The following is a 25,554-nucleotide window of genomic DNA, read 5'->3' on the forward strand; positions in this document are numbered from 1 at the left end:
TACAAAAGGTGCAGAGCCAGCATTACTAAGCACAGGCAACGGAGCACAAAGGTTAAAGCAAAAGGAACAGATCTAATATAAAGTCAGATTTGTTTTTCCCTATTACAGTATATATGATCTTTTTTTTAAAATATGTTTATTTATTTTTGGCTGCATTGGGTCTTCACTGCCGCGCACAGGCTTTCTCTAGTTGTGGCGAGTGGGGGCTACTCTTAATTGCGGTGTGCAGGCTTCTCATTGCCATGGCTTCTCTTGTTGCGGAGCACGGGCTCTAGGCACATGGGCTTCGGTAGTTGTGGCACGTGGGCTTCAGTAGTTGTGGCTAGCGGGCTGTAGAGCTCAGGCTCAGTAGTTGTGGTGCACGGGCTTAGTTGCTTTGCGACATGTGGGATCTTTCTGGCCCAGGGATTGAACCCGTGTCCCCTGCATTAGCAGGCGGATTCTTAACCACTGCGCCACCAGGGAAGCCCCAGTATATTTGATCTTATGTGCTGCAAAGCCTCCAAAAAGCCTCAGACCATACAGTTTCCATTAGTCTCCACTGCCCACCATGAAGAAAAGCTTCAAGTGCCACCATGTCCAAAATACCTTTATCCTTTGCATCTAAGAGTGGTCAACATGACCCTTCTCATTTTCAGACCTACAGAGAACTCAAGTGATTTGCTAAAGGACATGCAATGAGTGGTAGAACTAGAAGGAAACATTGCAATTCATGCTCCATTTCCTTTCCAGATTTTGTTCTCTAGACTCTTCTTTTTTTTCAGTTTTAATATTTTTTATTGAAGTATAGTTGATTTACAATGCTGTGTTAATTTCTGCTGTACAGCAAAGTGATTCAGTTATACATATGTATACATATATATATATACACATTATTTTTTTTATATATTCTTTTCCATTATGGTTTATCATAAAAGCTTATATCTGCTAACCCTAACCTCCCACTCCATCCCTCCTCCAACCGTCTCCCCATTGGCAACGACCAGTCTGTTCTCCATGTCCGTGACTCTGTTTCTGTTTCATATATAGGTTCATTTGTGTCATATTTTAGATTCTACATATAAGTGATATCATATGATATTTGTCTTTGTCTGACTTACTTCACTTATGATGATAATCTCTAATTGCATCCATTGTTGCTGCAAATGGCATTATTTTGTTCTTTTTTGTGGGTGAGTAGTATTCCATTGTATATAGGTACCACATTTTCTTTATCCATTCATCTGTTGGTGGACATTTAGGTTGCTTCCATGTCTTGGCTATTGTGAATAGTGCTGCTATGAACATAGGGGTGCATGTATCTTTTTTTTTTTTTTTTTTTTAAAGATTTGTAAGGACTTTATTAGTAGATTGAGATTAACCTTTGGATCTCTTACTCAGTTTTTTTTTTTTTTTTAAACATCTTTATTGGAGCATAATTGCTTTACAATGGTATGTTAGTTTCAGCTTCACAACAAAATGAATCAGTTATATATATACATATGTTCCCATATCTCTTCCTGCTTGCGTCACCCTCCCTCCCACCCTCCCTATCCCTGGACAGCTACATGTAAAAGTATGAGATTAGATCACTCCCTAACACCATACACAAAAATAAGCTCAAAATGGATTAAAGACCTAAATGTAAGGCCAGAAACTATCAAACTCTTAGAGGAAAACATAGGCAGAACACTCTATGACATAAATCACAGCAAGATCCTTTTTGACCCACCTCCATGTATCTTTTTGAATTACAGTTTTATCTGGATATATGGCCAGTAGTAGGATTGCTGGATCAAATGGTAGCTCTATTTTTCATTTTTTAAGGAACCTCCATACTGTTCTCCATGATGACTGTACCAATTTACATTCCCACCAACTGTGTAGGAGGGTTCCCTTTTCTCCACACCGTCTCCAGCATTTGTTATTTGTAGACTTTTTGATGATGGCCATTCTGACTGGTGTGAGGTGGTACCTCATTGTAGTTTTGATTTGTATTTCTAGATTCTCCTTCAGTAAGAATATTAATCTCCATCATGGACTGTCTGTTCACAGCATTACACACTTCATCCACAATATCACATTCCATATTTTATCAATCTTAGGAAGAGATCTGTACTATTATTATTATCTCTTGCCTAGAGATAAGGAAACTGGGGCACTAGGAGCTGAAGATACTTGCATGATCTCACATGGCCCTCTCATGATCTACATGGCCCTCTCAGAATCTCTGTTGTTTTTAAGTTAATTAATTTATTCATTTCTTAATTTACACACACGTAAAGTTTACCTTTCAAGGTGCACAGTTCTGTGAGTTTTGACAAGTGCATAGCATTATCTCCTGGCAAGGCTTTACATTAGGTTCTGAGGGATATAAAGAAAAATAAGGTGAAGACCTAGCTTTGAACAGAGTTTATAGTCCAGTGGTCATGTATCCACACTACAGTATCACAGTTTTCCTTCTTTGAGTCAAAAATGCTCTTAGAAATGTGGAAGTGCTTTAATGTTGTTCTGGCAGATACTAGTTTCTTCCTTGATGGGGGTGGAAACTACCTGTGTGATCAGCCATAAGCAAAATTTCTGCTGTTTAGGGCTGTGAGCTCAGAACAATTTTAGACAAAAGCAAACTGTGTTAGGAGGGCAAATGCCTATTCTATATAGAATGTCATGTTTGGGGAAAATTACTCTAAAGTGTTTGGAAATACAAGGGAACCGTTTCTGTATTGTGAGGTAGCAACTGTTTCTTTAGTATCGGGTGAGAGATTCCATTTACTACATTTTAAGGATGTAAAGCTAACCATTACCACAAAGAACTTTTTTTATAAGACTAAAAAATCACTTTCTCCTTTGGACTATATCATGTTTAGACCATAAGGAAATGTTTTCTTTCAATAGCTGTTCATTTAGCAACAACCTCCCTGTGTAACACAGAGGTTATAAATGGGAGGATATATATTTAGCTGAATTCAAAACCCATTTCTATATGTTCTGAATTGCATGTGTAAAGGAAAAGCCAATTCTTTTTTTTTTTTTTTTGATGGGAAGTTTCACTGTTATAATAGTGTTCATTTTTCCTTAATTTATAATTTCACATATATCCAAACAGCAGAAATACATTAAACCTGTGAAAATGAAAATATCTTTTTTTAAAAAATTTTTTTGGAGTATAGTCGATTTACAATGTTGTGTTAGTTTTCAGGTGTACAGCAAATTAATTCAGTTATACATACAAATATATGTATACACACACACACACACACACACACACACACACACACACACATATATATTCTTTTTCAGATTCTTTACCCATATAGGTTATTACAGAATATTGAGTAGAGTTCTACAGTAGTAGTTACAGTTGGTTATCTATTTTATATATAGTAGTGTGTGTATGTTAATCCCAAACTCCTAATTTATCCCTCTGCTCCATAAATTTGTTTCCCCTTTGGTAACCATAAATTTGTTTCCCCTTTGGTAACCATAAATTTGTTTTTGATATTTGTGAGTCTGTTTCCGTTTTGTAAATAAGTTCATTTGTATCATTTTTTTTAGATTCCGCATGGAAGTGATATCATATGATATTTGTCTTTCTCTGTCTGACTTCAGTTAGTAAGATAATATCTAGGTCCATCCATGTTGCTACAAGTGGCACTATTTCATTCTTTTTTTGGCTGAGTCATATTCCATTGTATATATGTACCACATCTTCTTTATCCATTCCTCTGCTGATGGTCATTTAGGTTGCTTCCATGTTTTGACTATTGTAAATAGTGCTGTTATGAACATAGGGATGCATGTATCTTTTTGAATTGGAGTTTTCTCCAGTTAAATGCCCAGGAGTGGGATTACTGTTCTCCATAGTGGTTGTACCAATTTACGCTCTCACCAACAGTGTAGGAGGGTTCTCTTTTTCTCCACAACCTCTCCAGCATTTATTGTTAGTAGACTTTTGATGATGGCCATTCTGACTAGTGTGAGGTGATACCTCATTGTAGTTTTGATTTGCATTTCTCTGATAATTATTGATGTTGAGCATCTTTTCATATGCTTTTTTGGACATCTGTATGTCTTCTTTGGAGAAATGTCTGTTTAGATCTTCTGACCATTTTTTGATTGGGTGGTTTGTTTTCTTGACATGGAACTGCATGAGGTGTTTTTATATTTTGGAAATTAATCCCTTGTAGGTCGCTTCATTTGAAAATATTTTCTTCCATTCTGTAGGATGCCTCTTCTCATGGTTTATGGTTTCCTTTGCTGTGCAAAAGTTTTTAAGTTTAATTAGGTCTCATTAGTTTGTTTTTATTTTCATTACTCTAGGAGGTGGATCAAAAAAGATGTTGTTGTGATTTATGTCAAAGAGTGTTCTGCCTATGTTTTCCTCTAAGAGTTTTATAATGTCCAGCCTTACATTTAGGTCTTTGATCCATTTTGAGTTTATTTTTGTGTATTGTGTTAGAGAATGTTCTAATTTCATTCTTTTACATGTAGCTGTCCAGTTTTCCCAGAACCACTTATTGAAGAGACTGTTTTTCTCCATTGTGTATTCTTGCCTTTTTTGTCATAAATTAATTGATCATAGGTCTGTGGGTTTATTTCTGGTCTTTCTATCCTGTCCATTGAGCTATATTTCTGTTTTTGCACTACTGTCATGCTGTTTTCATTAGTGTAGCTTTGTAGTATAGTCTGAAGTCAGGGAGCCTGATTCCTCCAGCTCAGCTCTGTTTTTCTTTCTAAGGATTGCTTTGGCTATTTGGGGTCTTTTGTGTTTCCATACAAATTTTAAAATTTAGAAAAGTCAGTTCTTACGTACAGTCAGAAGAAATCAAGTTATCTGGTTCTTATGTACAGTTAGAAGAAATCAAGATAAAAATGTTCATTTAAGTTTTGGGAAGTTCTTATATGTCTGAGCTCTTTTCATGATCAGAAATTGATGGAATGCACTTATCCACTGGAGAGTATATCTTTTTTTAATTGAAGCCAAAAGGAAAATAAGAGATGAAAATCTGTGTTTAGACTGTGATCCAGTATCAGTGTTATGATGACCTTCCATTCACTGGCTCATGCAAGGACCATCATGATGCTTTAGTTATGGAGATAAATACTGGAGAAAGTAATGAACAAATAAAGGATTTACAGGCTTTCTCACATCTTATTTTCTATAACTGCAAAATTGGGCATTCAGGAATGCCTGGGGAATCTCTCCAGGGTAGCTTTTCTCTGATGATTGATTGGCCTTTAGCTTATATGCACTGGGAAAGCCCCGTTTGCTTCCTAGATTGTCACTGTGCTAGTCTGCACTTTTCTCAGAAGAAGGAAGGCCCCTGGAAAGCCCACTTAAGTTCTCTGACTGGTTTAGTCTTGCTAATTCTTCTCTTGGACTGGAATTCTTCCATTTACATCCTGGCCGTTGCTGCTATTCATGCCCTGAATTCTGGCCCTCACCTTGATCAGCGTTGCATCTCTATCTGGGCTCAGCAAATCTGAGATGTCCCCAAACTATACAAAAAAAATGACTTAAATGGGGAAAGGAGTTACATACCTTGTTATAAGTCTCAGAAAGAATCTTGTGCTGGGTGCCAGGTACCAAGTGTGGACATTTCCTGCCAACTCTTTTCATGAGCTAGATTTTAATATCCTACTCAGAAGAACCCACCTCAAGTTAACATGGAACATGGGGCTTATTTGGAACCCAGATTATTTGGGAAGACAATATAAAACAAGCTACTTGTTGTGATGGTTCAAGAATAATTGTTCTGGAAGAAATCCACTGTGGCAACCCTGCCCACCCCTCTGTGGCTCTGGTTTCATGCTCTGCTGGAGAAGAAGAGACAGGAAGAACTTTTTCATTTCCTGGCCCAATTCAGAGTTTCTGAAAGAAGCCCAGTGAACCTAATATTCATGCACTTTTTCCTTCTAAGGGGTAGATTTTATATATCGTAATGTATTTTTTTCCATTTTGACCAGGGAGTTAGTAAATTATGTCTAAAGCCAAATCTAGCTTATCACCTATTTATGTACAGCCTAGGAGCTACAAATGGGCTTAATATTTTTAAGAGGTTGAAAAATAATGAAAAGCAGTTAATATTTTGTGACATGTGAAAATCATATGATATTGAATATTAAATTTCATTGTTCCTAAATAAAGTCCCTAAATAGCCATGCTCATTTGTTTATATATTGTCTAGGGCTGCTTTCATGCTACAGTGGCATAGTTGAGTATTTGCAGCAGAGCTTGTATGACTTACAAAGCCTAAAATATTTACTGTCTGTCATTTTACAGAAAAAAAAAGCTTACCAAACTAGAGCTAGAGCAAATAACATTCAACATAGCAGCTGAATCAGCCCCCACTATATTGCTTTCTCAGTGTTTATTTGCTTAACCATGTATTGCAATGAGTAGCTTTGGTATGGCTATAAACTCTGTTCTGGGAAATACAGAAGGTGCCAAAGATGTATGGTATGAAGTTTAGTGTAAATATAAGGAAATTAAAAACTCTTTCAAGTGACTTTTATAGAGAGAAAAAATATTGTAGATAATTTTCTGCATTTGATACAACTAACTCTCCTTTAGGCAAAATAATCTTAGAAAAAGTTTTATTAATTACAATAAAACTCTAATTTATTCTTCAGTTTATTAGTCTGCCTGCCCACTCCATGCTCTCCCCACAAGATGTGCAAATTATTATGAGTTTAGCCTCCTACTCCTTAAAAAATCTTTGCTTCCTTAGAGATTACAGAATGAAGATTTAATTAAATTGAAATTGAGAAAACAGCTCTAAAATCTGGAGTTTGAAGAACATCAATTTAGGGGAGAATTTAGCAAAACACACATCTTGCTGGGTTTATTAGAAGCTCTGAATGATTCTGCTATCTAGAGTCACAGTAGAAGTGTATGTAGTCTTTGCCCCTCATATTTGCTTAAAAGGATCACTTCCTTTAATTACGGGCTTATCTTCTCAGTCATGCTGGGTGTTGTGCTGCCCCATATTTTGCAGGTGAAAATGTGGCTGTTTCACCCTTAGAGCATCTGATGGGAAAAGTTGTATAAAGATCCTAATGTCTAGGAGATTTTGAGACATTTATCATCTCTGAACTAGACTTCGAAGAAGTGATTTAGAGTTTTCATGATTGGGTTCATGGTTTCACTGAAGTGCCATTGGAAGCAGTTCCAAGACTTAACAAGTGGGACATGTTTAGGTAAACTGTGGCACAGTGGTTTAGTGAAAAACAAAAACACGATTCAAAATGGTATGGAGATTATGCCAGTATGCAGAAGTAAGTATGAAAAATAACACCAACATTCATAACTAAAATTATATACACCCCCAAGGAGACAAGGGAGTTAAAACAGAGCAGCAATCCTCAAAATGTGGTCTCCAGCACCCTGCAGATCCATGAACTGGGTGTCTGCCATATGAAAAACATGGGAACCCAGAGTTACTGTTTAGAAGCTTTTATAACAACAGTAAGTTTACTGTTGATTAAAAAAAAAAACACACTAATTTAGCTTGTACTTATTATGTCTTCCTTTTACCTTCTTACTTTCTTTTTAAAAATTTTTTTAAATTAATTTTATTGAAGTATAGTTGATTTACAGTGTTTTTTAAATTTCTGCTATACAGCAAAGTGACTCAGTTATACACACACACACACACATATATTCTTTTCCATTATGGTTTATGAATATAGTTCCTGTGCCATACAGTAGGACCTTGTTTTTATGTCTTTTTTATTTCATTTTAATTTAGTAATTAATTTTCATTTAGTTATTCACTTTTATTGTATTTCACAAAAGTATGTAATGGACTGGAAAAAATAAACTTCCTTACAGAGAGTTTGAGAAACACTTTGTATATTGAAAAAAAATGTGTTGTTTAACATTAAATAAGTTACACATTTTTAAGAAGAAATGTCATTTTACAGACATGACGATTTTATTTTAATAAAAGGCTCTGGTGACATCTGGTCAGTTATCTGTTACCAAATTACTGTACTTGGCCGGAATGAGAGAGTTGTTTTTTTCTTTTCCTTGGGTTTAAGCAGCTTTTAAATACCAAATGCTGTTTATGCAGCAGGGGTGTGGCAACAACATTCTGTTTAAATGGCTAAATCATTGCTGAAACATAATTTAAGGGGGGAAACAGCAGCCCTACAGAAATGTGTCGATTAAGTTCCTGTGCAACCAAATAGAAATGTCAGGATCTTCCTCCACTTAAGATGCAGGGACCAGAGCACTGAGGCAGGAGAAAAGAATTTGATTTACAATTTGGGGGAAAAACCAGCAGTAAAATAATTGAGAGCTGGAAAGCAATCTCACTCCTGCTAAATTGCTTTCCTCCTTGCATGCTCCCTTTAGGGGCGATATTCAGATATTTACATTTAGTTTGCGCATATTTTCTTTCCCTTGTGAGTATTCCATCTTGTCGGATTAGGACTGTTTCTCTGCTGTGATCAGCAAAAGAGAATATCCTACTTGCCAAGAATTGGATTATGCCTGAAGCTTTATAAATAGGAAGTGGTTGATTTTTTTTTTTTTTTAATGTGCAAAGGTGACAAGCTGGCTAGTCACGAGAACATTCTGGTCCCTAAATTGCAAAATGTGGATTCTTTTCAAATAAGCTTTAATTTGGGTTTATGAGAATCAGAGACATGAAAAGCGCATTGCAAATGTTAAAGAGTTGGTAAAATATTAACAACAACCGCTACTACTACAATTATAATTTGTGGCAGATTTAATGAATGATGTTGGTGTTGCTTACAGCTTGCTTTCCCCATGAAGTATTTAAACAAAGGAGGTTTTCCCCTCTTGGCCAGGAGTAATTAATTACCTCTAGGAATTAAGCTTATATTCATGGGTACGAAAATAAGATGTGTGTTGTACTGCCAAACCCTTACTTAGCTGGTTCTCTGAATCGCACAGATATTTAGTCATTTCTTTATAATTTTTGAAAGTCAGTGACAAAATTTAGTTTAGAAGTTTGGTTCTGATGCCAGGTGTTCTGCCCATGGAAGCAAATTTTTATGCCTTACAAAGAGCAAGAATTTAAAGATCAAAAATATCTTTATATTAACACATCTGAGTGCCTCTTAGTTTTATCTTTCTTGCTCACATTAGGAGGTGTTTTTGGTTTGCTAACAAGAAATGCAAACCTGACATTCATTTTGATAAGCGCCTCCTGTGAGCCACATTAGGAGCTGGAATCAAAATTCTACTGCTCTCCAAAGGTAAGGCATAAATTATCATTTGGGAAAGAAAAATAGAGGGAAAATAAATAGGAATAGATAATGCAAATTAGGTTTGAGCCAAGAACATGCCTGTTTTAAATTTAAAATTTGCTATAAGCCAGAGCAGATTAAACCCTGGGTACTACCTAGAGGAAGATGGAGATGAATATGAAGGGAATTTTTATTTTAAAAAAAGTCTACAGAACCACAAGCTGTAAGCTCTAAAATTGATAGTCTGTGACTCTCCTGGGTAGACATTTGCCCCACATGGACCAGATCTTCCTGGCATTGGTTAGCGTGGGCACTGTGGGCCATGCCTTCTCATACCTACTCTCACACCTACAGGTTACATGCAAGAGCCCACTCGCTCTTGGAATTAAAAATAAATGTACCTTTGTCATGAGCCTAAGTCAGCCCACAGTTCTGCATTGCCCTCTGACTAGGAGGATTTTAAGAGCAGTAAATGACAAATGGGGGGTTAGAAGTTTAAATTACATGTGATTGTGCACACACATGCACACATACACCACACATGCACACCCACACATGCACACACATACACACCACACAAACACATGTACACACACAAATGCACATATCCACACATGCATGTATGCACACATACACACATGCACATATACACGCATTCATACCCACATATGCACTAGAAGCCCACCTACCTAAGGGGATGAGGATTGATCAAGTTAAAGCAAATAATCCTAGAAAAATATGTGATGTATACGTAACTTAAATATTTTAACTTAAAACACATCTATGTGCATTTTAATTTTCCCATCTTTTGATGGAAAGGTTTTTTTTTTTTTTCCATCAAGTGAGGATCTCCAAGAGCAAATGAGGCTTTTCTTGAGCAGAGTTCTGATGCTCTGAGGGCGTCTATGGTTCTTACATAAACTATACTCTTCAGGAATCATCTGTCCTTTCCAGCTCAGGTTTTTTTCAGTGGAAAACGTGCTCAGAACCTAGGCAGCCACCTGTGGGCAGATTTGGTCTGGACTCTCAAGACTTTGTTTTAAAGCTTTTACAGTTCTCCCATCACACCTAACTTGATGGCAGTAAATCCTGGCAGCCCCTCGCCTCCTTTATCTGGTCTTTCCAAAGGATTCAACTTAGTTTTTATGGAAAACACTCAATCCTTTTTTTTCCTTTGCTTAGTATTATTTACTGGATTTTATAATTCTAATAAGAAATGGTACTTGCATAGACAGCTTTGGAAGAAAACTGATGCTAAGAGCATACAAATTGAAGGGTTTCAAATGGACATGCATAAGCATACACAGTTACCTACCAGCTTCCAGCTTCAGTATCCACTGGATTTTGTCACTAGGTTTTGCAAAGAGAATGGAGGTGGTGTTGATTTAACCCTGTTTTCCTAATCTAAAAAGATCAGAATAAAATTTGTGACACATTCCCAGACATTTATAGAACCTGATGGTCTCTATTTTTTCAGTAACTTGACCTCTGACTTCATCTTCTTTTTCTACATTTATTTTTCATTAAAGCTTTTATATTTTCTTTTTATGTTCTTTTTTTTTTTTTTTCTTTTTCTTTTTGCGGTACACGGGCCTCTCACCACTGCAGCCTCTCCCATTGCGGAGCACAGGCTCCGGACGCGCAGGCCCAGCGGCCACGGCTCACGGGCCCAGCCACTCCGCGGCATGTGGGATCTTCCCGGACCGGGGCATGAACCCGTGTCCCCTGCATCGGCAGGCCGACTCCCAACCACTGTGCCACCAGGGAAGCCCTATGTTCCTTTTACTGTGAGAGACGTCCAGTCCTTCGCTAGAATGACAGTGTGACTGTGCTGAGTAAGTCTTCGTTTTTGCTGTTGTAAGCACAGTAATAGTTCATGTTTTACAAGATTTAAGTTCTAAAATGAGCACATTATGAAAAAAGTATTTAGCTAAAATGACCCTTGGACATCGCTTAAGAAGGCTCTGGTTGAGTCCAACATATATCTCCAGAGGTCTGAAGCATTGATCCTCCCATAAGCTTGGAATAGATCATTTTGTTGAGAGCTGGGTGAAGTACTTTGGCTTGTGTTTAGGGAAGTATCTGACAAATCATAGATGTGTTTCAAACCAGAGTGGTGTGGGGTGGTCACACTCTGAGAAGGGCTCCCAGGAACCAAGATTTATGCCCCTCATCTAAGGCATCTTATACCACGTTGTGCCTGGTTTTATTTAAGTATGCGTTTCTCCCTTCTGGACTAGCTACGTCTCCTCTTCCTGACAGGAGAGGACAGACACTCATTCTGTTCTCTTTGCCCATATTCACTGAGGATATGCTCAGCAACTGTGAAAGAGTTAAAATGAAAATGGAAGTGGAAAATTAGAAAAATGTGTGCACTTGGACTCTCAGGGCCCATTCTTCCCGTGTTCACCAGAAATCCTTAAAATATGGACTTACTAATTTTATTAGCAACTGTACGCCTCTTAATAAGTGACACAGTTGGTTATATTTCCTGTTAATAAACCAATATGTTCTATTAATAAACTAATAAACTGATAGTCTGCAAAATATAACTGCACATAATACCTGTTTTAGTGTTTTCTTTGGTAGACTGTCAAGGCATGGCTGTTATTTTTTGTGCTTTTTATCCATTTCTGACTAATCTTCTTTATTCGAATTGCCTGAACTGGAGTATTTTTTAGTTCCAATAAATTTGGGAACGTAACATTTGACACTTTTGAGACTGTGACCCCTGAGAACAAACACCTGGTTTGATTTTAATGTGGCATCACTGCATCGTGATTTAAGTTTCTGAGCATGGGCTTGGGTGAGACTGCCTGCTTTCAAATCTCAGCTCTCCCACTTACCAAATGCAGGACCTCAGGCTATTTATCTAATCTCTGTGCACCTCAGTTTCCTCATCTGGAAAGGGTATATTAATAATATCTCCCTTGTGGAGTTATTGTGAAGATTAAGTGAATTCATCTACCTAAGGCACTTGAATCAGTACTCATATGCCATAAGTTCTCAGCAGGTGATGATTATTAATGTCAACTTCGTGTGTGTGAGAATGGCATCCACACCAGTGGCTGCCCTATGAGTAGCCAATGACTGGGTACAATGCAATCATGATGCCTCAGTGTTCTGGTCTTTCACCGCCTCCCTCCTCTCCCATGCAGGTGGCCCCAGCCATTAAGGAGCGGATGATGAAGAAGGGGAGCCTCATGCTGGGCTACCAGCCCCACCGGGGGAAGGTCAACTTCTTCCGGCAGGTGCTGATCAGCCCTCAAGTCAGACGGGAGGACATGGACTTCCTCCTGGATGAGATAGACCTTCTGGGTAGGGACATGTAGCTATGGTTTTTGATCCCCCAGAGGCACAGGTCCTGCCCTGGAGGGTTACAGATCCAGGGCATCTGGGGGCACATAGGAGATTGTAGCCCTTCTGGTGAGAAATAGGAAACATGCCACATCCTTGCCCAGCAAAACCAAAATGCTAAGCAAGTAGTGTTAAGGACTCTTTAGCTGCCTGGGTGCTACTGCTGCAATAAAGGATTTTCTCACGGATGATCCCTGGGGCAGAGCCTGGGAGAGAGTTTAGTGACTACTACGTGGGCTCTGGATTCTAAGCTTTCATTTCTCTTGAAAGAACATCGAAATTAGTGGGTTAAAGCAGTGGTTCTCACAGTGTGATCCCTACACCAGCAGCACCTGGAAACATGTTAGAAATGCAGGTTCTCAGCCCCGCGCCAGACCTACTGAATCAGAAACTCTGGGGGTGGTCTGGGTATTCTGAATTTTAAGGAGCCTTCCACGTGATTCTGAGGCAAGGTAAAATCTGAGAACCAGTAGTTTAGCACAACTTTGAATTGACTGAATAAGCACTCTTATGTGTTGCCAGCAAAAGGATATCTAATATTTCAGTGGTTCCTGAGTCGGTCTCTGAAAATGCAGCTGTGGCATCTGTAGCACAAATGTTTAGGGTCATCAGAAGTGTATCAAAAGTGTTTTTTAAAAGAGAAACTATATAAGATGGTTACTTTATAAAAAGTATCTTTTATGCAGACTAAATGTTTATTCTCAAAAGTTAAAATTAGCCATAATCTATTATAAATTATCTAAATTAGAGATAAGGATAAAAGACAAACACTTTGTAGTGTAGTCCTTTTAATCAAAGCAATAGTCCTAATTCACTTCCCAGAATCATTCGTGTCATTAATTGGGAGTAGACGTTAGGCATATATGTCTCTAATTAGGTACCTCTTTAAGCTTGAGGGGCCCTTTTTTTATCTTGTTCTCTGCTTGTAGGAAAGAACCAGAATGAAGTCCAGGGTTATACAACACTCCCTTTCGCAAGCTTTGAAATGTCAGTGTAGACTATTAAGTGATTTATATTGGGCAGAGAATCTGAGAATTAGAGGTCTTTCAGGGCAAACACCTCCTCCATTTCTCCTGGGAATGGATAATTGTAATTCTATCTAATCCTGGTCCTAGATTTATAGCAGAATTTTCTTTGACTAAGAAATAAACAGAATTCAGAGGTGTGGGTGCAGAGTTCAACAGAGTATAATTATGAATCTAATTAGAGCTGTGATTTGGAAGGCACATGATTGAAGATTGTTCAAGTATTAGACGTAGCATATTCAATAACCATTTTGTATGCCTTCCCTAACTTACTTAAATTGTGAAGACTTAAAAAGCAGATGTGTACTATTTGCTTTTATTCCATATTCTCATTTTAGGGTGTGTCATTTCTCAATATCTCCATCAGTCAAAGAATATTTTACTCTTTCTCTGAATTACTTCAGTCTCTGGTGATAGGTATTTGTGTGTGTGTATGGCATTTCTTGTTGCCTTTTTGTTTTAACGTCTTCCTAAAATGTTCTGAAATTGATGTTTGCAATAATTTGGGTTTAATGAAATAAAAAGCAATGTGAGCACACCGTGTTTGGCCTTTCTTTTCCTGTCACCCCCCTTTACTGGATTGTACCAATACATTTTATTTATTTATTTTGTAAGTAACACAGTCATTTTATTTTTTTTTTTTATATTTTTAAGTGTTAAAATCTTTTTTAAAATTTTTATTTTATATTGGAGTAGAGTTGATTTACAATGTTGTGTTTGTTGTCAGTGTACAGCAGCTTGATTCAGTTATACATATACATATATCTTTTCTTTTTCGTATTCTTTCCCATATAGGTTATTACAGTGTTGAGTAGAGTTCCCTGTGCTATACAGCAGGTCCTTGTTGATTATCTATTTTATATATGTTAATGTGTACATGTTAATCTCAACCTCCTAACTTATCCCTTCTACTACATTTCCCCTTTGTTAACCTTAACTTTGTTTTCTAAGTCTGTGAGTCTGTTTCTGTTTTGTAAATTAGTTCATTTGGTACCAATACATTTTAGAAGTAATTTGGGCTCTGTTGACATTTTAGTTAAATAATTGAGACAGTAGGTTGGAAGTGGTCTGTTTTTTAGTTAACACCTGGAATAAGGTGGAAAAAACAGTTAATAGCCAAGTATGGATTTGCCTCTTGTTCAGTCTTTCTTCATCTACAAGGCAGGTCATGGGAGACTCAATAGCCTGAGCTCTGCTCCTGTTGGGCCTTTTTTTGGAAAGATGACAGTTCCTTGCTCAATGGCAAAAAAACCCAACTGCTACCAGTACTTTGAACATCCCAATCCTTTCTCCTTAAAATGTTCCGATATACCACCCCCAATCAGGTACTTGACTGAATGGTCAAGAAAAATTTTTTGATAAAAGGTTAATTGTAATTCATTCACCCTTTAAATGTATTGCTAATGGGCCTACTATGTTCCAGACTGTTATCTAGGATGTAGGGAATACCCAGTGACTGAAATAGACAAAATCTCTGCTCCTGTGAAGCTTTCTATATCCTTGGGGCTGACAGTCAAGTCACTATGTAACAAGTCAGGTGGCAATGTGTATTTTGAAGACAGAGAGTAAAGGGATGGAATATGGTAGCTGTGAGGGTGGACTTGGCTGTCGGAGAGAAGTTGGTTAGGCAGGGCCTCGCTGACAGGGGAACCTCTGCATGGAGGTCAAGGAAGTGGAAAGAGAGCCCTGTGGGTATCTGGGGAAAGGGCGTACCAGGAGGAGGGCTTGGTAAGCTAAAGGCTGAGGAGCTGCACTTGTGATCCATCCAGGGACCAACGTGGAGGTAAGTGTGGCTGGAGTGGAGGGACTGATGGGGGTGAGTGGTAGTCAGGATAGGGTGGTGGAATCAGGGACGTATCTGGGAGTCAGGACACTGGACCATGTAGATGGAGACTTAGATGGAAACACACTGGAGCATCTGAACAGCGTATTGACATGATTCAGCTTATATTTTCGGAGGATCACTCTGATTGCTGTTTGGAGAATAGGGCGTGCATGGGCAAGGGTGGAGATCAAATGGGGGCAATTGCAATAGCGCAAACAAGAGACTGTGGTGGTTTATGCTAGAGGTGTAGTGAAGGAAGCGGTGAAAATGGGTCTGATCCCAGAGGCACTGAAAGGTGGAATCTTGGCTAACGGAGTAGAGTATTTAAAAAGAAATGAGAAATGAAGGATAGTTTCATTTACCTTTGGCTTGGGCAACCATAAGAAAGGAATTGCCATTACTGGGTGAGGGCTGCAAGAAGAGTAGCTTTACCTGGTTTTGGTCATGTAAAATGTGAGCTGTAAGTCAGCCAACCAGATATGATACAAGAAATCTCTTACGAGTCTCAACTTCCGGGGGGCCATTAGACTGAACCAATGAAGCATTGGACACCCAGACCATTAAAGTAAATGCCCCTGGGACAGGGGGAGTATGTGGAGTGCTATAGCCAAAAGGAGAAAGATAATATAGGTTTCCTGTTTCTTTAACCTGTTAGTCCTGCAGGTGCGGTGTTTCTCATGGCAAATTCTACAAGTTTGAGCCTCCTCTAATGCAGAAAACCAAGGATGATGGTGACAATAGCTAACATTTACTGAGTCCATACGACATGCCAAGGACTGTGCCAGCTAGTACATTTACATGGTCTTACACACACCTTACAAAACTCGATCAAGGTGAGAGTTTTATTATCCTCATTTTACAGTCAAGGAACCTGGTACACAAATAGTGTAAGAAAATTCTCCAAGATTATCAGACTACTGAGTGGTAGACCCCAGGGTCAAATCTAAATCCACCTCACCCCAGAACCCAGGCTCTAAACTTCTTCACTTTGCTATTGTAGATGTATAGAGAGAAAAGGGTCATCTTGAACTAATCCTAGCAATCTGTGTCTGACATCCCACAGTTACCTGGCAAACAGAAACATCAAGAACTAGGTTGGTCTAAGAGGACAATAATTATACTGTCATGGCCCCTTTCTCAAACCAGAGGATAGGAATTTTCTTGTCTGCTTTTTGCCATTGAAGTTGGAGGGCAATAGCCTAGAGGGCATTTTGATTTGAAATAGAAATTTTAATAGGAACCCCAGTGGAGGTGAGAATAAATATTTTCTTAGTATTTGGCCATTGCTTTCTCAGACCTTTGTGAGCTCCATGCCCACATGGGCAAATGCTTACTTGACAACTCCACTCAGGTCCCACTCAAACTCAGCGTGCCCAAAACTGACTCAGGATTTTCTACACCCCTGTTCAAACAAGTTCCTTTGTCCATGCTTCCATCTCAGCGAATGACATCATTATCTAGTTCAGCAAACCAGAATTTATAATTGATGCTTAATATCTCTGTCTCCATCTCTCCCCCAGTGTCCAACCTACGAGCAGACCTTGTTGGATTTACCTCCAAAACATGTCTCCAATCCATCCATTTATCCCAGCTCCATTGTCATGTCCAAATTCCAAACTCCTTTCACCTCTCCTCTGGACTATAGCTATAGCCTTCTTACTGTATCCACACATTGATTCTGGGCTTTGTCCCATCTGCTCACCAAACTGCAACCATATTAAAACACAAACTGATCCTATCTCTCACTTTCTGTTTTACAAGCTCTGCAGAAGGTCTTCAGAAAAGCTGTTGGTCAAGCAAAGCTAATTAAAACTTTATTAGCCCTACTGAGTATGGAGCAACACTGCCTTGAAAGAGTTTCAGTGGGGTCTCAGAAGGGGGAGTTGAAGAAGCCTATTTACAGGCTTCAGGTGTGTGCTCAGGTGGCTTAAATAGTGGGTCTTTTAAGGCAAACTGGTTGGGACACAGTCCGCCATGTAATGGTGTAGGGTTGGTGGGCACAGCAAGGGGAGTGTCTTGGCACAAGTCTCCATAAATAAATTGTGTGATAAGTGAGCTGTTTCTACAGCTGAGCCCTCTTTTGTCCTGATGGGAGAGATGAGTCAAGTGTTTCTCTGGATAAGCTGGTTGGCAGAAATTTCCTAAAGCAAACAGTAAAGTTACTCACTGATTTACAACATGAAGTTTCTGAGCGAAAATCTCCTGAAACAAAATTAAATCATGTTGGCGTAGGTGATCGCGACCCTGATAGTTAAGCTATACGAAAGCAGGTGATTTTAATTCCCAGGATAAAGATCAAATTCTGGAAGTGGCTGCCAAGGCACTGTGTCCTTCCAGCCCCATACAGGTTGTGTTGTGCTGTCACCCACCTCATGGGAGCCGGAAGTTGGGCTTTTTTCAGATCCCACCCCTCCTTTTTTCCCCAGCTGTCAAAACCTTTGGATGTAGTCCTGCCTCTTCCTACAATGCTGTTTCCCCCTCCATCTAGCTAAACTTCTGCGTACAGTTCTGGTCCCAGCTTGATTCTTTGTTTCTTAGGGATGTTCTCTGCCTGCCTTCCAGCCACCCAAAAGGGGATCTGTCCCAATATAAGCTCTCTATAATTTTCTTAAAATATTCGTATCACTATTTGTAATTATATATTTCTATGCATTTAAAAATTAGACTATAATATCCATAGGGGGCTTAGCACATAGTAATTAATAAATAATCGTGGCTGTGAGGAAGGTTGGCAAGTAGGTGCATTTAGTTTGCCTTTGGAGATGATAACTTCTTTATTTAGGGAACACCTGGATACGTAAATGTAAAATAACTAACTCATGTCTTAGAAAAAGCTTTTAAATCACCTTTAATCTTTTTTTTAATTTTTAAATTTTATTTATTTTCTAATACAGCAGGTTCTTATTAGTCATCAGTTTTATACACATCCGTGTGTACATGTCAGTCCCAATTGCCCAATTCATCAGACCACCACCACCCACCCCGCCGCTTTCCCCCCTTGGTGTCCATACGTTTGTTTTCTACATCTGTGTCTCTATTTCTGCCCTGTAAACCGGTTCATCTGTACCATTTTTCTAGGTTCCACATACATGCGTTAATATATGATGTTTGTTTTTCTCTTTCTGACTTATTCACTCTGTATGACAGTCTCTAGATCCATCCACGTCTCTACAGATGACCCAATTTTGTTCCTTTTTATGGCTGAGTAATATTCCATTGTATATATGTACCACATCTTCTTTATTCATTCGTCTGTCAGTGGGCATTTAGGTTGCTTCCATGACCTGGGTATTGTAAATAGTGCTGCAATGAACATTGGGGTGCATGCGTCTTTTTGAATTATGTTTTTCTCTGGGTATATGCCCAGTAGTGGGATTGCTGGATCGTATGGTAATTCTATTTTTAGTTTTTTAAGGAACCTCCATACTGTTCTCCACAGTGGCTGTATCAGTTTACATTCCCACCAACAGAAGTCACCTTTAATCTTAAAACACATGCTACAAACTGAAATGTCAGGTGTTCTGGTTAGTATATGCATCCCTGCAGGAAAAGAGAAGAGTTCCCCCTAAAAATGAATTTAGATTGACTTATCTGAGAAAACTTTTCTTCTTGGGAGTAGCATGATTTTGATTTCTAAATATTTTCTCACAAGAGAATGTCAGGCTAAAGCCATATTCATTTTAAGAATCACAAGTTACAGGTCGGTTAACATTTTATGAACACTGCCTAGGACCCACTCATATTTGACATATTCTGCAATTCTGACTGATAGCTCATAACAATGTAGAATACAAATAGCCACAAAATGTAACCCAAGTGAATAGTGAGTCCTAAACAATTTTTTTCTGTTATTTGAAGGCTCTTCTATGGGCAGGTCATGTTCTGCTGCAGACCAAGGGATGAGAAGGTTGTTACACCATTATGGAAACACAGCTGTTCTCTCTGCAGGAGGAGGCCTTTTTCTGGTGGGCTGGGTGGGGCAGTGGGTGAGCATCGATGCTGGAGGAACTTCATTACCTCCTCGCCTCCCTGCCCTTGGAAGAGGGCCCTATTGTCACATTGGAGAACCTGTGCTAAACCTAAAAATATGTCTTCCAATCCTACTTAAGTCAACATGTGAGTTGAATTTTTAGTTGAATGATTATTAGGTTGTGCCATGTTTTTCTAAGGCCTCTCACATTTGGGTCTCCAGAGAGGAATTTTCTAGAGGATAAATTTTGGTATTTCTCACATCCTTGGGGCAGAACCACACACCTCAATCTGCATGGCTTCTGGGGAGGTCTTATATTCATATTAGAGGGATTTGCTGGTCTGCCAGGCAGGAGCACACACATTCCTTCGAATCTGGTGTGCAAATGATAAGGATCTGTTTGAGATTCTCCACTTCCTGCAAGCACTGGATGCGCGTTATAGTTGCAGTCACATAATCAAGTCTAGGTGGGAATTTCTGCATCATGTCCCCTAACGTGAACAATCCAGGGTGAATTGCCAATCCTGGAGATTACTCATAAGCAGATTATGTGACATTTGGGCCTGTTCCATCCCTCCTGGGGCTAAAGCTAAACCACTGGAAAAACACTCATGTGCCTAATCCTGTGTGATTTCTTTCTGTCTTTACCATCTCTTTAGCATATTACCTGAGCTGCACGTAACCTCTGGTTTAATGCTTAGTCAACAATAAAACTGTCACCTTTGTGGCTAGGTTTTATTCATTAGCAGAAGATTTTATTTATAATATTAGACTTCCCCATCAATTATTAAAAATCAGTTGCCTATATTTGCAGAGTCTATTTCTGGGCTCTTTATTTTTTTATTTTTTATTTTATTGAAGTATAGTTGATTTACAATATTGTATTCTATACAGCAAAGTGACTATAGTTATATATATATATATATATATACTTTTATATATATTTTTTTCTTATGTTCTTTTCCATTACGGTTTCTAACAGGATATTGAATATAGTTCCCTGTGTTATATAGTAGGAGCTCGTCGTTCATCCATTCTATATATAATAGTTTGCATCTGCTAATCCCAAACTCCCATTCCTTCCCTCCCCTACCCCTCCTCCCCTTGGCAACCGTAAGTCTGTTCTCTATGTCTGCGCGTCTATTTCTGTTTTGTAGATAGGTTCATTTGTGTCATATTTTAGATTCCACATATAAGTGATATCATAGGATATTTGTCTTTCTCTGTCTGACTTACTTCGCTTAGTATGATCATCTCTAGGTCCATCCATGTTGCTGCAAATGACATTATTTCGTTCTTTTCACTGGCTCAGTAATATTCTATTGTAATGTATGTACCACATCTTCTTTATCCATTCATCCATTGATGGACATTTAAGTTGCTTCCATGTCTTGCCTATTTTAAATAGTTCTGCTATGAACATAGGGATGGATCTATCTTTTTGAATTATAGTTTTCTCTGGATATATGCCCAGGAGTGCAACTGCTGTATCATATGGCAACTCTTATTTTTAGTTTTTTGAGGAAACTCCATACTGTTTTCCACAGTGGCTGCACCAATTTACATTCCCATCAACAGTGTAAGAGGGTTCCCCTTTCTCCACACCTCTCTAACGTTTGTTGTTTGTAGAGATTTTAATGATGGGCATTCTGACTGGTGTGAGGTGGTACCTCACTGTCGTTTTAATTTGCAGTTCTCTAATAATTAGCGATGTTGAGCATCATTTCATGTGCCTGTTGGCTAACTCTCTCCTTTGGAGAAATATCTATTTAGGTCTTCCTCCCATTTTTCGATTGGGTTGTTTGTTTTTTTGTTGTTGAGTTGTATGAGCTGTTTGTATATTTTGGAAATTACGCCCTCGTTGGTTGCATCATTTGCAAATATTTTCTCCCATTCCGTAGGTTGTCTTTTCATTTTGTTTATGGTTTCCCTTGCTGTGCAAACGATTGTAAGTTTGATTAGGTCCAATCTGTTTATTTTTGTTTTTATTTCTATTGCCTTGGGAGACTGATCTAATAAAACATTGGTACAATTGATGTCAGAGAATGTTTTGCCTATGATCTCTTCTAGGAGTTTTATGGTATCATATCTTATGTTTAGGTCTTTAAGCCATTTTGAGTTTATTTTTGTACATGGTGTGAGCATGTGTTCTAACTTAATTAATTTATATGCAGCTGTCCAACTTTCCCAGCACTACTTACTGAAGAAACTTTTTCCCATTGTTTATTCTTGCCTTGTTTGTTGAAAATTAATTGACCGTAGGTGTGTGGGTTTTTTTCTGGGCTCTCTATTCTGGTCCATTGATCTGTATGTGTGTTTTTGTGCCAATACCACCCAGTTTTGAATACTGTAGCTTTGTAGTATTGTCTGAAGTCTGGGAGGGTTATGCCTCCTGGTTTGTTTTTTTTCCTCAGGATTGCTTTGGCACTTCTGGGTCTTTTATAGTTCCATATAAATTTTAGGATTGTTTGTTCTAGTTCTGTGGAAAATGGCATGGGTAATTTGATAGGGATTGCATTAAGTCTGTAGATTGCTTTGGGTAGTATTGCCATTTTAACAATATTAATTCTTCCAATTCAAGAGCATGGGTTATCTTTCCATTTTTTTGAATCATCTTTAACTTCCTTTATTAATGTTTTGTAGTTCTCAGCATATAAGTCTTTCACCTCCTTGGTGAGGTTTATTTCTAAGTATTTTTTGATGCAATTTTTAAGGGATTATTTGTTTACATTCCCTTTCTGATATTTCATTGTTAGTGTAAAGAAATGCAACCGACTTCTGTAGTTAATCTTGTATCCTGTTATCTTGCTGAATTTGTTTATCAGTTCTAGTGGTTTTTGTGTGGAATCTTCAGGGTTTTCTATATGTAGTATCATGTCATTTGTGTATAATAACACTTTTACTTCTTCCCTTCCAATTTGCATACATTTTCTTTCTTTCTCTTGTCTGACTGCTGTGGCTAGGACTTCCAATACTATGTTGAAGAGAAGTGGTGAGAGTGGGCATCCTTGTCTTGTTCCAGATTTTAGGGGGAAGGCTTTCAGCTTTTCACTGTTGAGTATTATATTGGCTGTAGGTTTGTCATAAATAGCTTTTATTATGTTGAGATATGTTCCCACTATACTCATTTTCATAAGGGTTTTTATCATGAATGAATGTTGAATTTAATCAAATGTTTTTTATGCATCTATTGAGTTGATCATTTGGTTTTGTCCTTTCTTTATTTGATATGGTGTATCACATTGATTGATTTGTGTATGTTGAACCATCACAGTTGTGATTTCTTCTCTTTCATTTCTGATTTTGTTTGTGTCTTCTCTCTTTTCTTCTTGGTGAGCGTGGACAGAGGTTTGTCAATTTTGTTTACCCTTTCAAATAACCAGCTCTTGGTTTTATTGATTTTTTTAATTGTTTTTTTTATCTGTATTTTATTTATTTCCTCTCTGGTCTTTATTATCTCCTTCCTTCTGCTGACTTTAGGTTTTGTTTGTTCTCCTTTTTCTAATTCTTTTAGGTGGTAGGTTAGGTTATTTATTTGAGATTTTTCTTGTTTCTTAAAGAAGGCCTGTATCACTACGAACTTTCCTCTAAGAACTGCTTTTGCTGCATCCCATAGATTTTGAATGGTTGTATTTTTATTGTCGTTTGCCTCAAGGTATTTTTAAATTTCTTCTTTGATTTCATTGTTGACTCATTGGTTTTTTAGTAGCATGTAGTTTAGTCTCCATGTAAATTTAAGAGTACAGAAATTATTTCAAGCATCTTTTATGACCACAGTGGCATGAAATGAGAAATCAACCACAGAAAAAGAAAAGGAGAACAAACATCTATGACCATAGCAGAGCCCAAAAGGAAGAAGAAAGGTGTTCTCTTTATGTCTGGCAAGGGCTCAACCAATGAGAGACTGTCACAACTCAGCCAATGAAAAGCCACTATTCTTCAAAATCTTAATTCTTCCAGTCGACTCTTTGTTTACTATAGCCCTTTTAACTTCTTTTCTCCCTCTTTATTTATTTTTTAATTTTTAAAAATGTTTTATACGCTTTTTAAAGGTTACTTTCCATTTACAGTTTTTACAAAATGTTGGCAGTATCCCCCATGTTGTATAATACATCACTGAGCCTATCTTTCACTCCACAGATTGTACCTCCCACTCCTCCTTCACCTCTCTTTAAAAGAATTCTCCTCTCCTTGCTGTGCAGGGGACTTGCATGTGACTTGCCATGGTTGCAGACTCCAAATTACAGTCTCTTGAGGATCCAAAATAAACCCATTTTTGCTGGAGAAATAAATGGCAGTCTATTTGTTTTAGGTCAACATAGTTTTATAGTGTGTCTTCAAAGTAGATAGAACTTAGTTCGCTTTCAGAATTGTTTGTGCTATCCTAGTTTCTTTGCACTTCTACGTAAATTTTAGAATTTTCTTGCTGATACCTACCAAAAGAAGTGCTAGGGTTTAGATTTAATTGTCTTGACTCTACAGATCAAATTGGAGAATCGATGTTTTAACAATATTGAGTCATCCAATTCATGCTCACAGAATAGCACTCCATTTATTTTGGTCTTTTATATTCCTTTCATCAGTTTACTGTAGTTTTCAGCATACAGATCCTGCATACAATTTTTTAGCATTTAAACTGGTAGAGCTTTTCTCACTTTGGGGTGTGTGTGTGTCACAATTATGCTGTCTTCTGCTCCTTATCCTGTTTTTTCACTAGTCATGCTCAATCTGTATATTTTTCAATGAATTTTATAATGTAAATCATCTTCTTTTAATTAATTTTGATATCATTTCCTTTTTCTAATAAAATAGATCCATACTGTCTACTCAACACTTTGTAATTATAAAAAAAATTGGAAAAAACCCAGTGTCTTTGAGTAAGGTGAATGAAGAAATTGTGGTATATTCATGTGTATTGAAAGGTAAACTGAAACATATTAAAAAACCAAAAGTAGTTAGGAGTGCTCCACAGACCAGAGCTAGGGGCAAGGTTTTTATACAGAAGACATGGCTCATCTTCCTCAAGAGTCCATTTTACCCAATGATTTGTGGAACATTATGTCTTTTTAAAAAATTTTATTGGAGTATAGTTGATTTACAATGTTGTGTTAGTTTCAGGTGTAGAGCAAAGTGATTCAGTTATACATATACATACATTCATTCTTTTTTAGATTTTTTTCCATATAGGTTATTACAGAATACTGAGTAGAGTTCCCTGTGCTATACAGTAGGTCCCTGTTGGTTATCTATTTTATACATAGTAGTGTGTGTATGTTAATCCCAAGATCCTAATTTATCCCCCTTGCCGCGTTTCCCCTTTGGTAACCATAGGTTTGTTTTTGAAATCTGTGAATCTGTTTTATAATAAGTTCATTTATATCATTTTTTTCAAAATTAGATTCCACATGAGTGATATCATAGATATTTGTTTTTCTCTGTCTGACTTACATCACTTAGTATGATAATCTCTAGGTCCATCCATGTTACTGCAAATGGCATTAGTTCATTCTTTTTTATGGCTGAGTAATATTCCATTGTCTCTATGTACCAGTTCTTTATCCATTCATCTGTCGATATACATTTAGGTTGCTTCCATGTCCTGGCTATTGTGACTAGTGCTGCCATGAACATTGGAGTGCATGTATCTTTTTGAATTATGGTTTTCTCCTGATATACACCCAGGAGTGGGATTGCCAGATCTTATGGTATCTCTGTTTTTCATTTGTTAAGGAACTTCCCTATTCTCCATAGTGGCTGTTACAATTTACCTTCCCACCAACAGTGTAGTTGGGTTCCATTTTCTTCATGCCCTCTCCAGCATTTATTGTTCACAGACATTTTGATGACTGGTGCCAGGGGATACCTCATTGTAGTTTTGATTTGCATTTCTCTAATCATTAGCAATGCTGAGCATCTTTTCATGTGCTTTTTTTTTTTTTTTTTTTAAACAGTGTGAGTAAAATTTACCTCTTGAAATTGGCTTCTTGAAAGTTGGCCCTGTTTTGAATTCCTTTTTGATTACCTACCACAGGACATTTCTTGAGGGCAGGTATATTTATAGCCCCCACAGGTCTTGTTAAGAGGAAGTACCCATAAGCACCAGTTTTAAAGTTTTTGTTATGAGAAATGGCTACAAGGCAGCAGCATTTCTATATGCCCCACTCTGGCAACTTGGGCAA

The 25,554-nt window shown here is 37.8% G+C and overlaps 1 protein-coding gene across 1 annotated transcript in view; it reads left to right on the forward strand.

Annotated features, from left to right (window-relative positions):
* GADL1 (glutamate decarboxylase like 1) overlaps nucleotides 1-14,116 on the forward strand; it is a 362,052-nt gene extending 347,936 nt beyond the window's left edge. Inside the window, exon 17 of the mRNA XM_004279681.4 lies at nucleotides 12,357-14,116. Within this exon, the coding sequence (XP_004279729.1) occupies nucleotides 12,357-12,530 (174 nt within the window). The 3' untranslated portion in view covers nucleotides 12,531-14,116. The remainder of the gene's footprint in view (nucleotides 1-12,356) is intronic.
* The last annotated feature ends 11,438 nt before the right edge of the window (nucleotides 14,117-25,554 follow it).

Source organism: Orcinus orca, chromosome 10 (genome assembly GCF_937001465.1).
Source record: "Orcinus orca chromosome 10, mOrcOrc1.1, whole genome shotgun sequence".
In the NCBI taxonomy this organism is placed as follows: Eukaryota; Metazoa; Chordata; class Mammalia; order Artiodactyla; family Delphinidae; genus Orcinus; species Orcinus orca.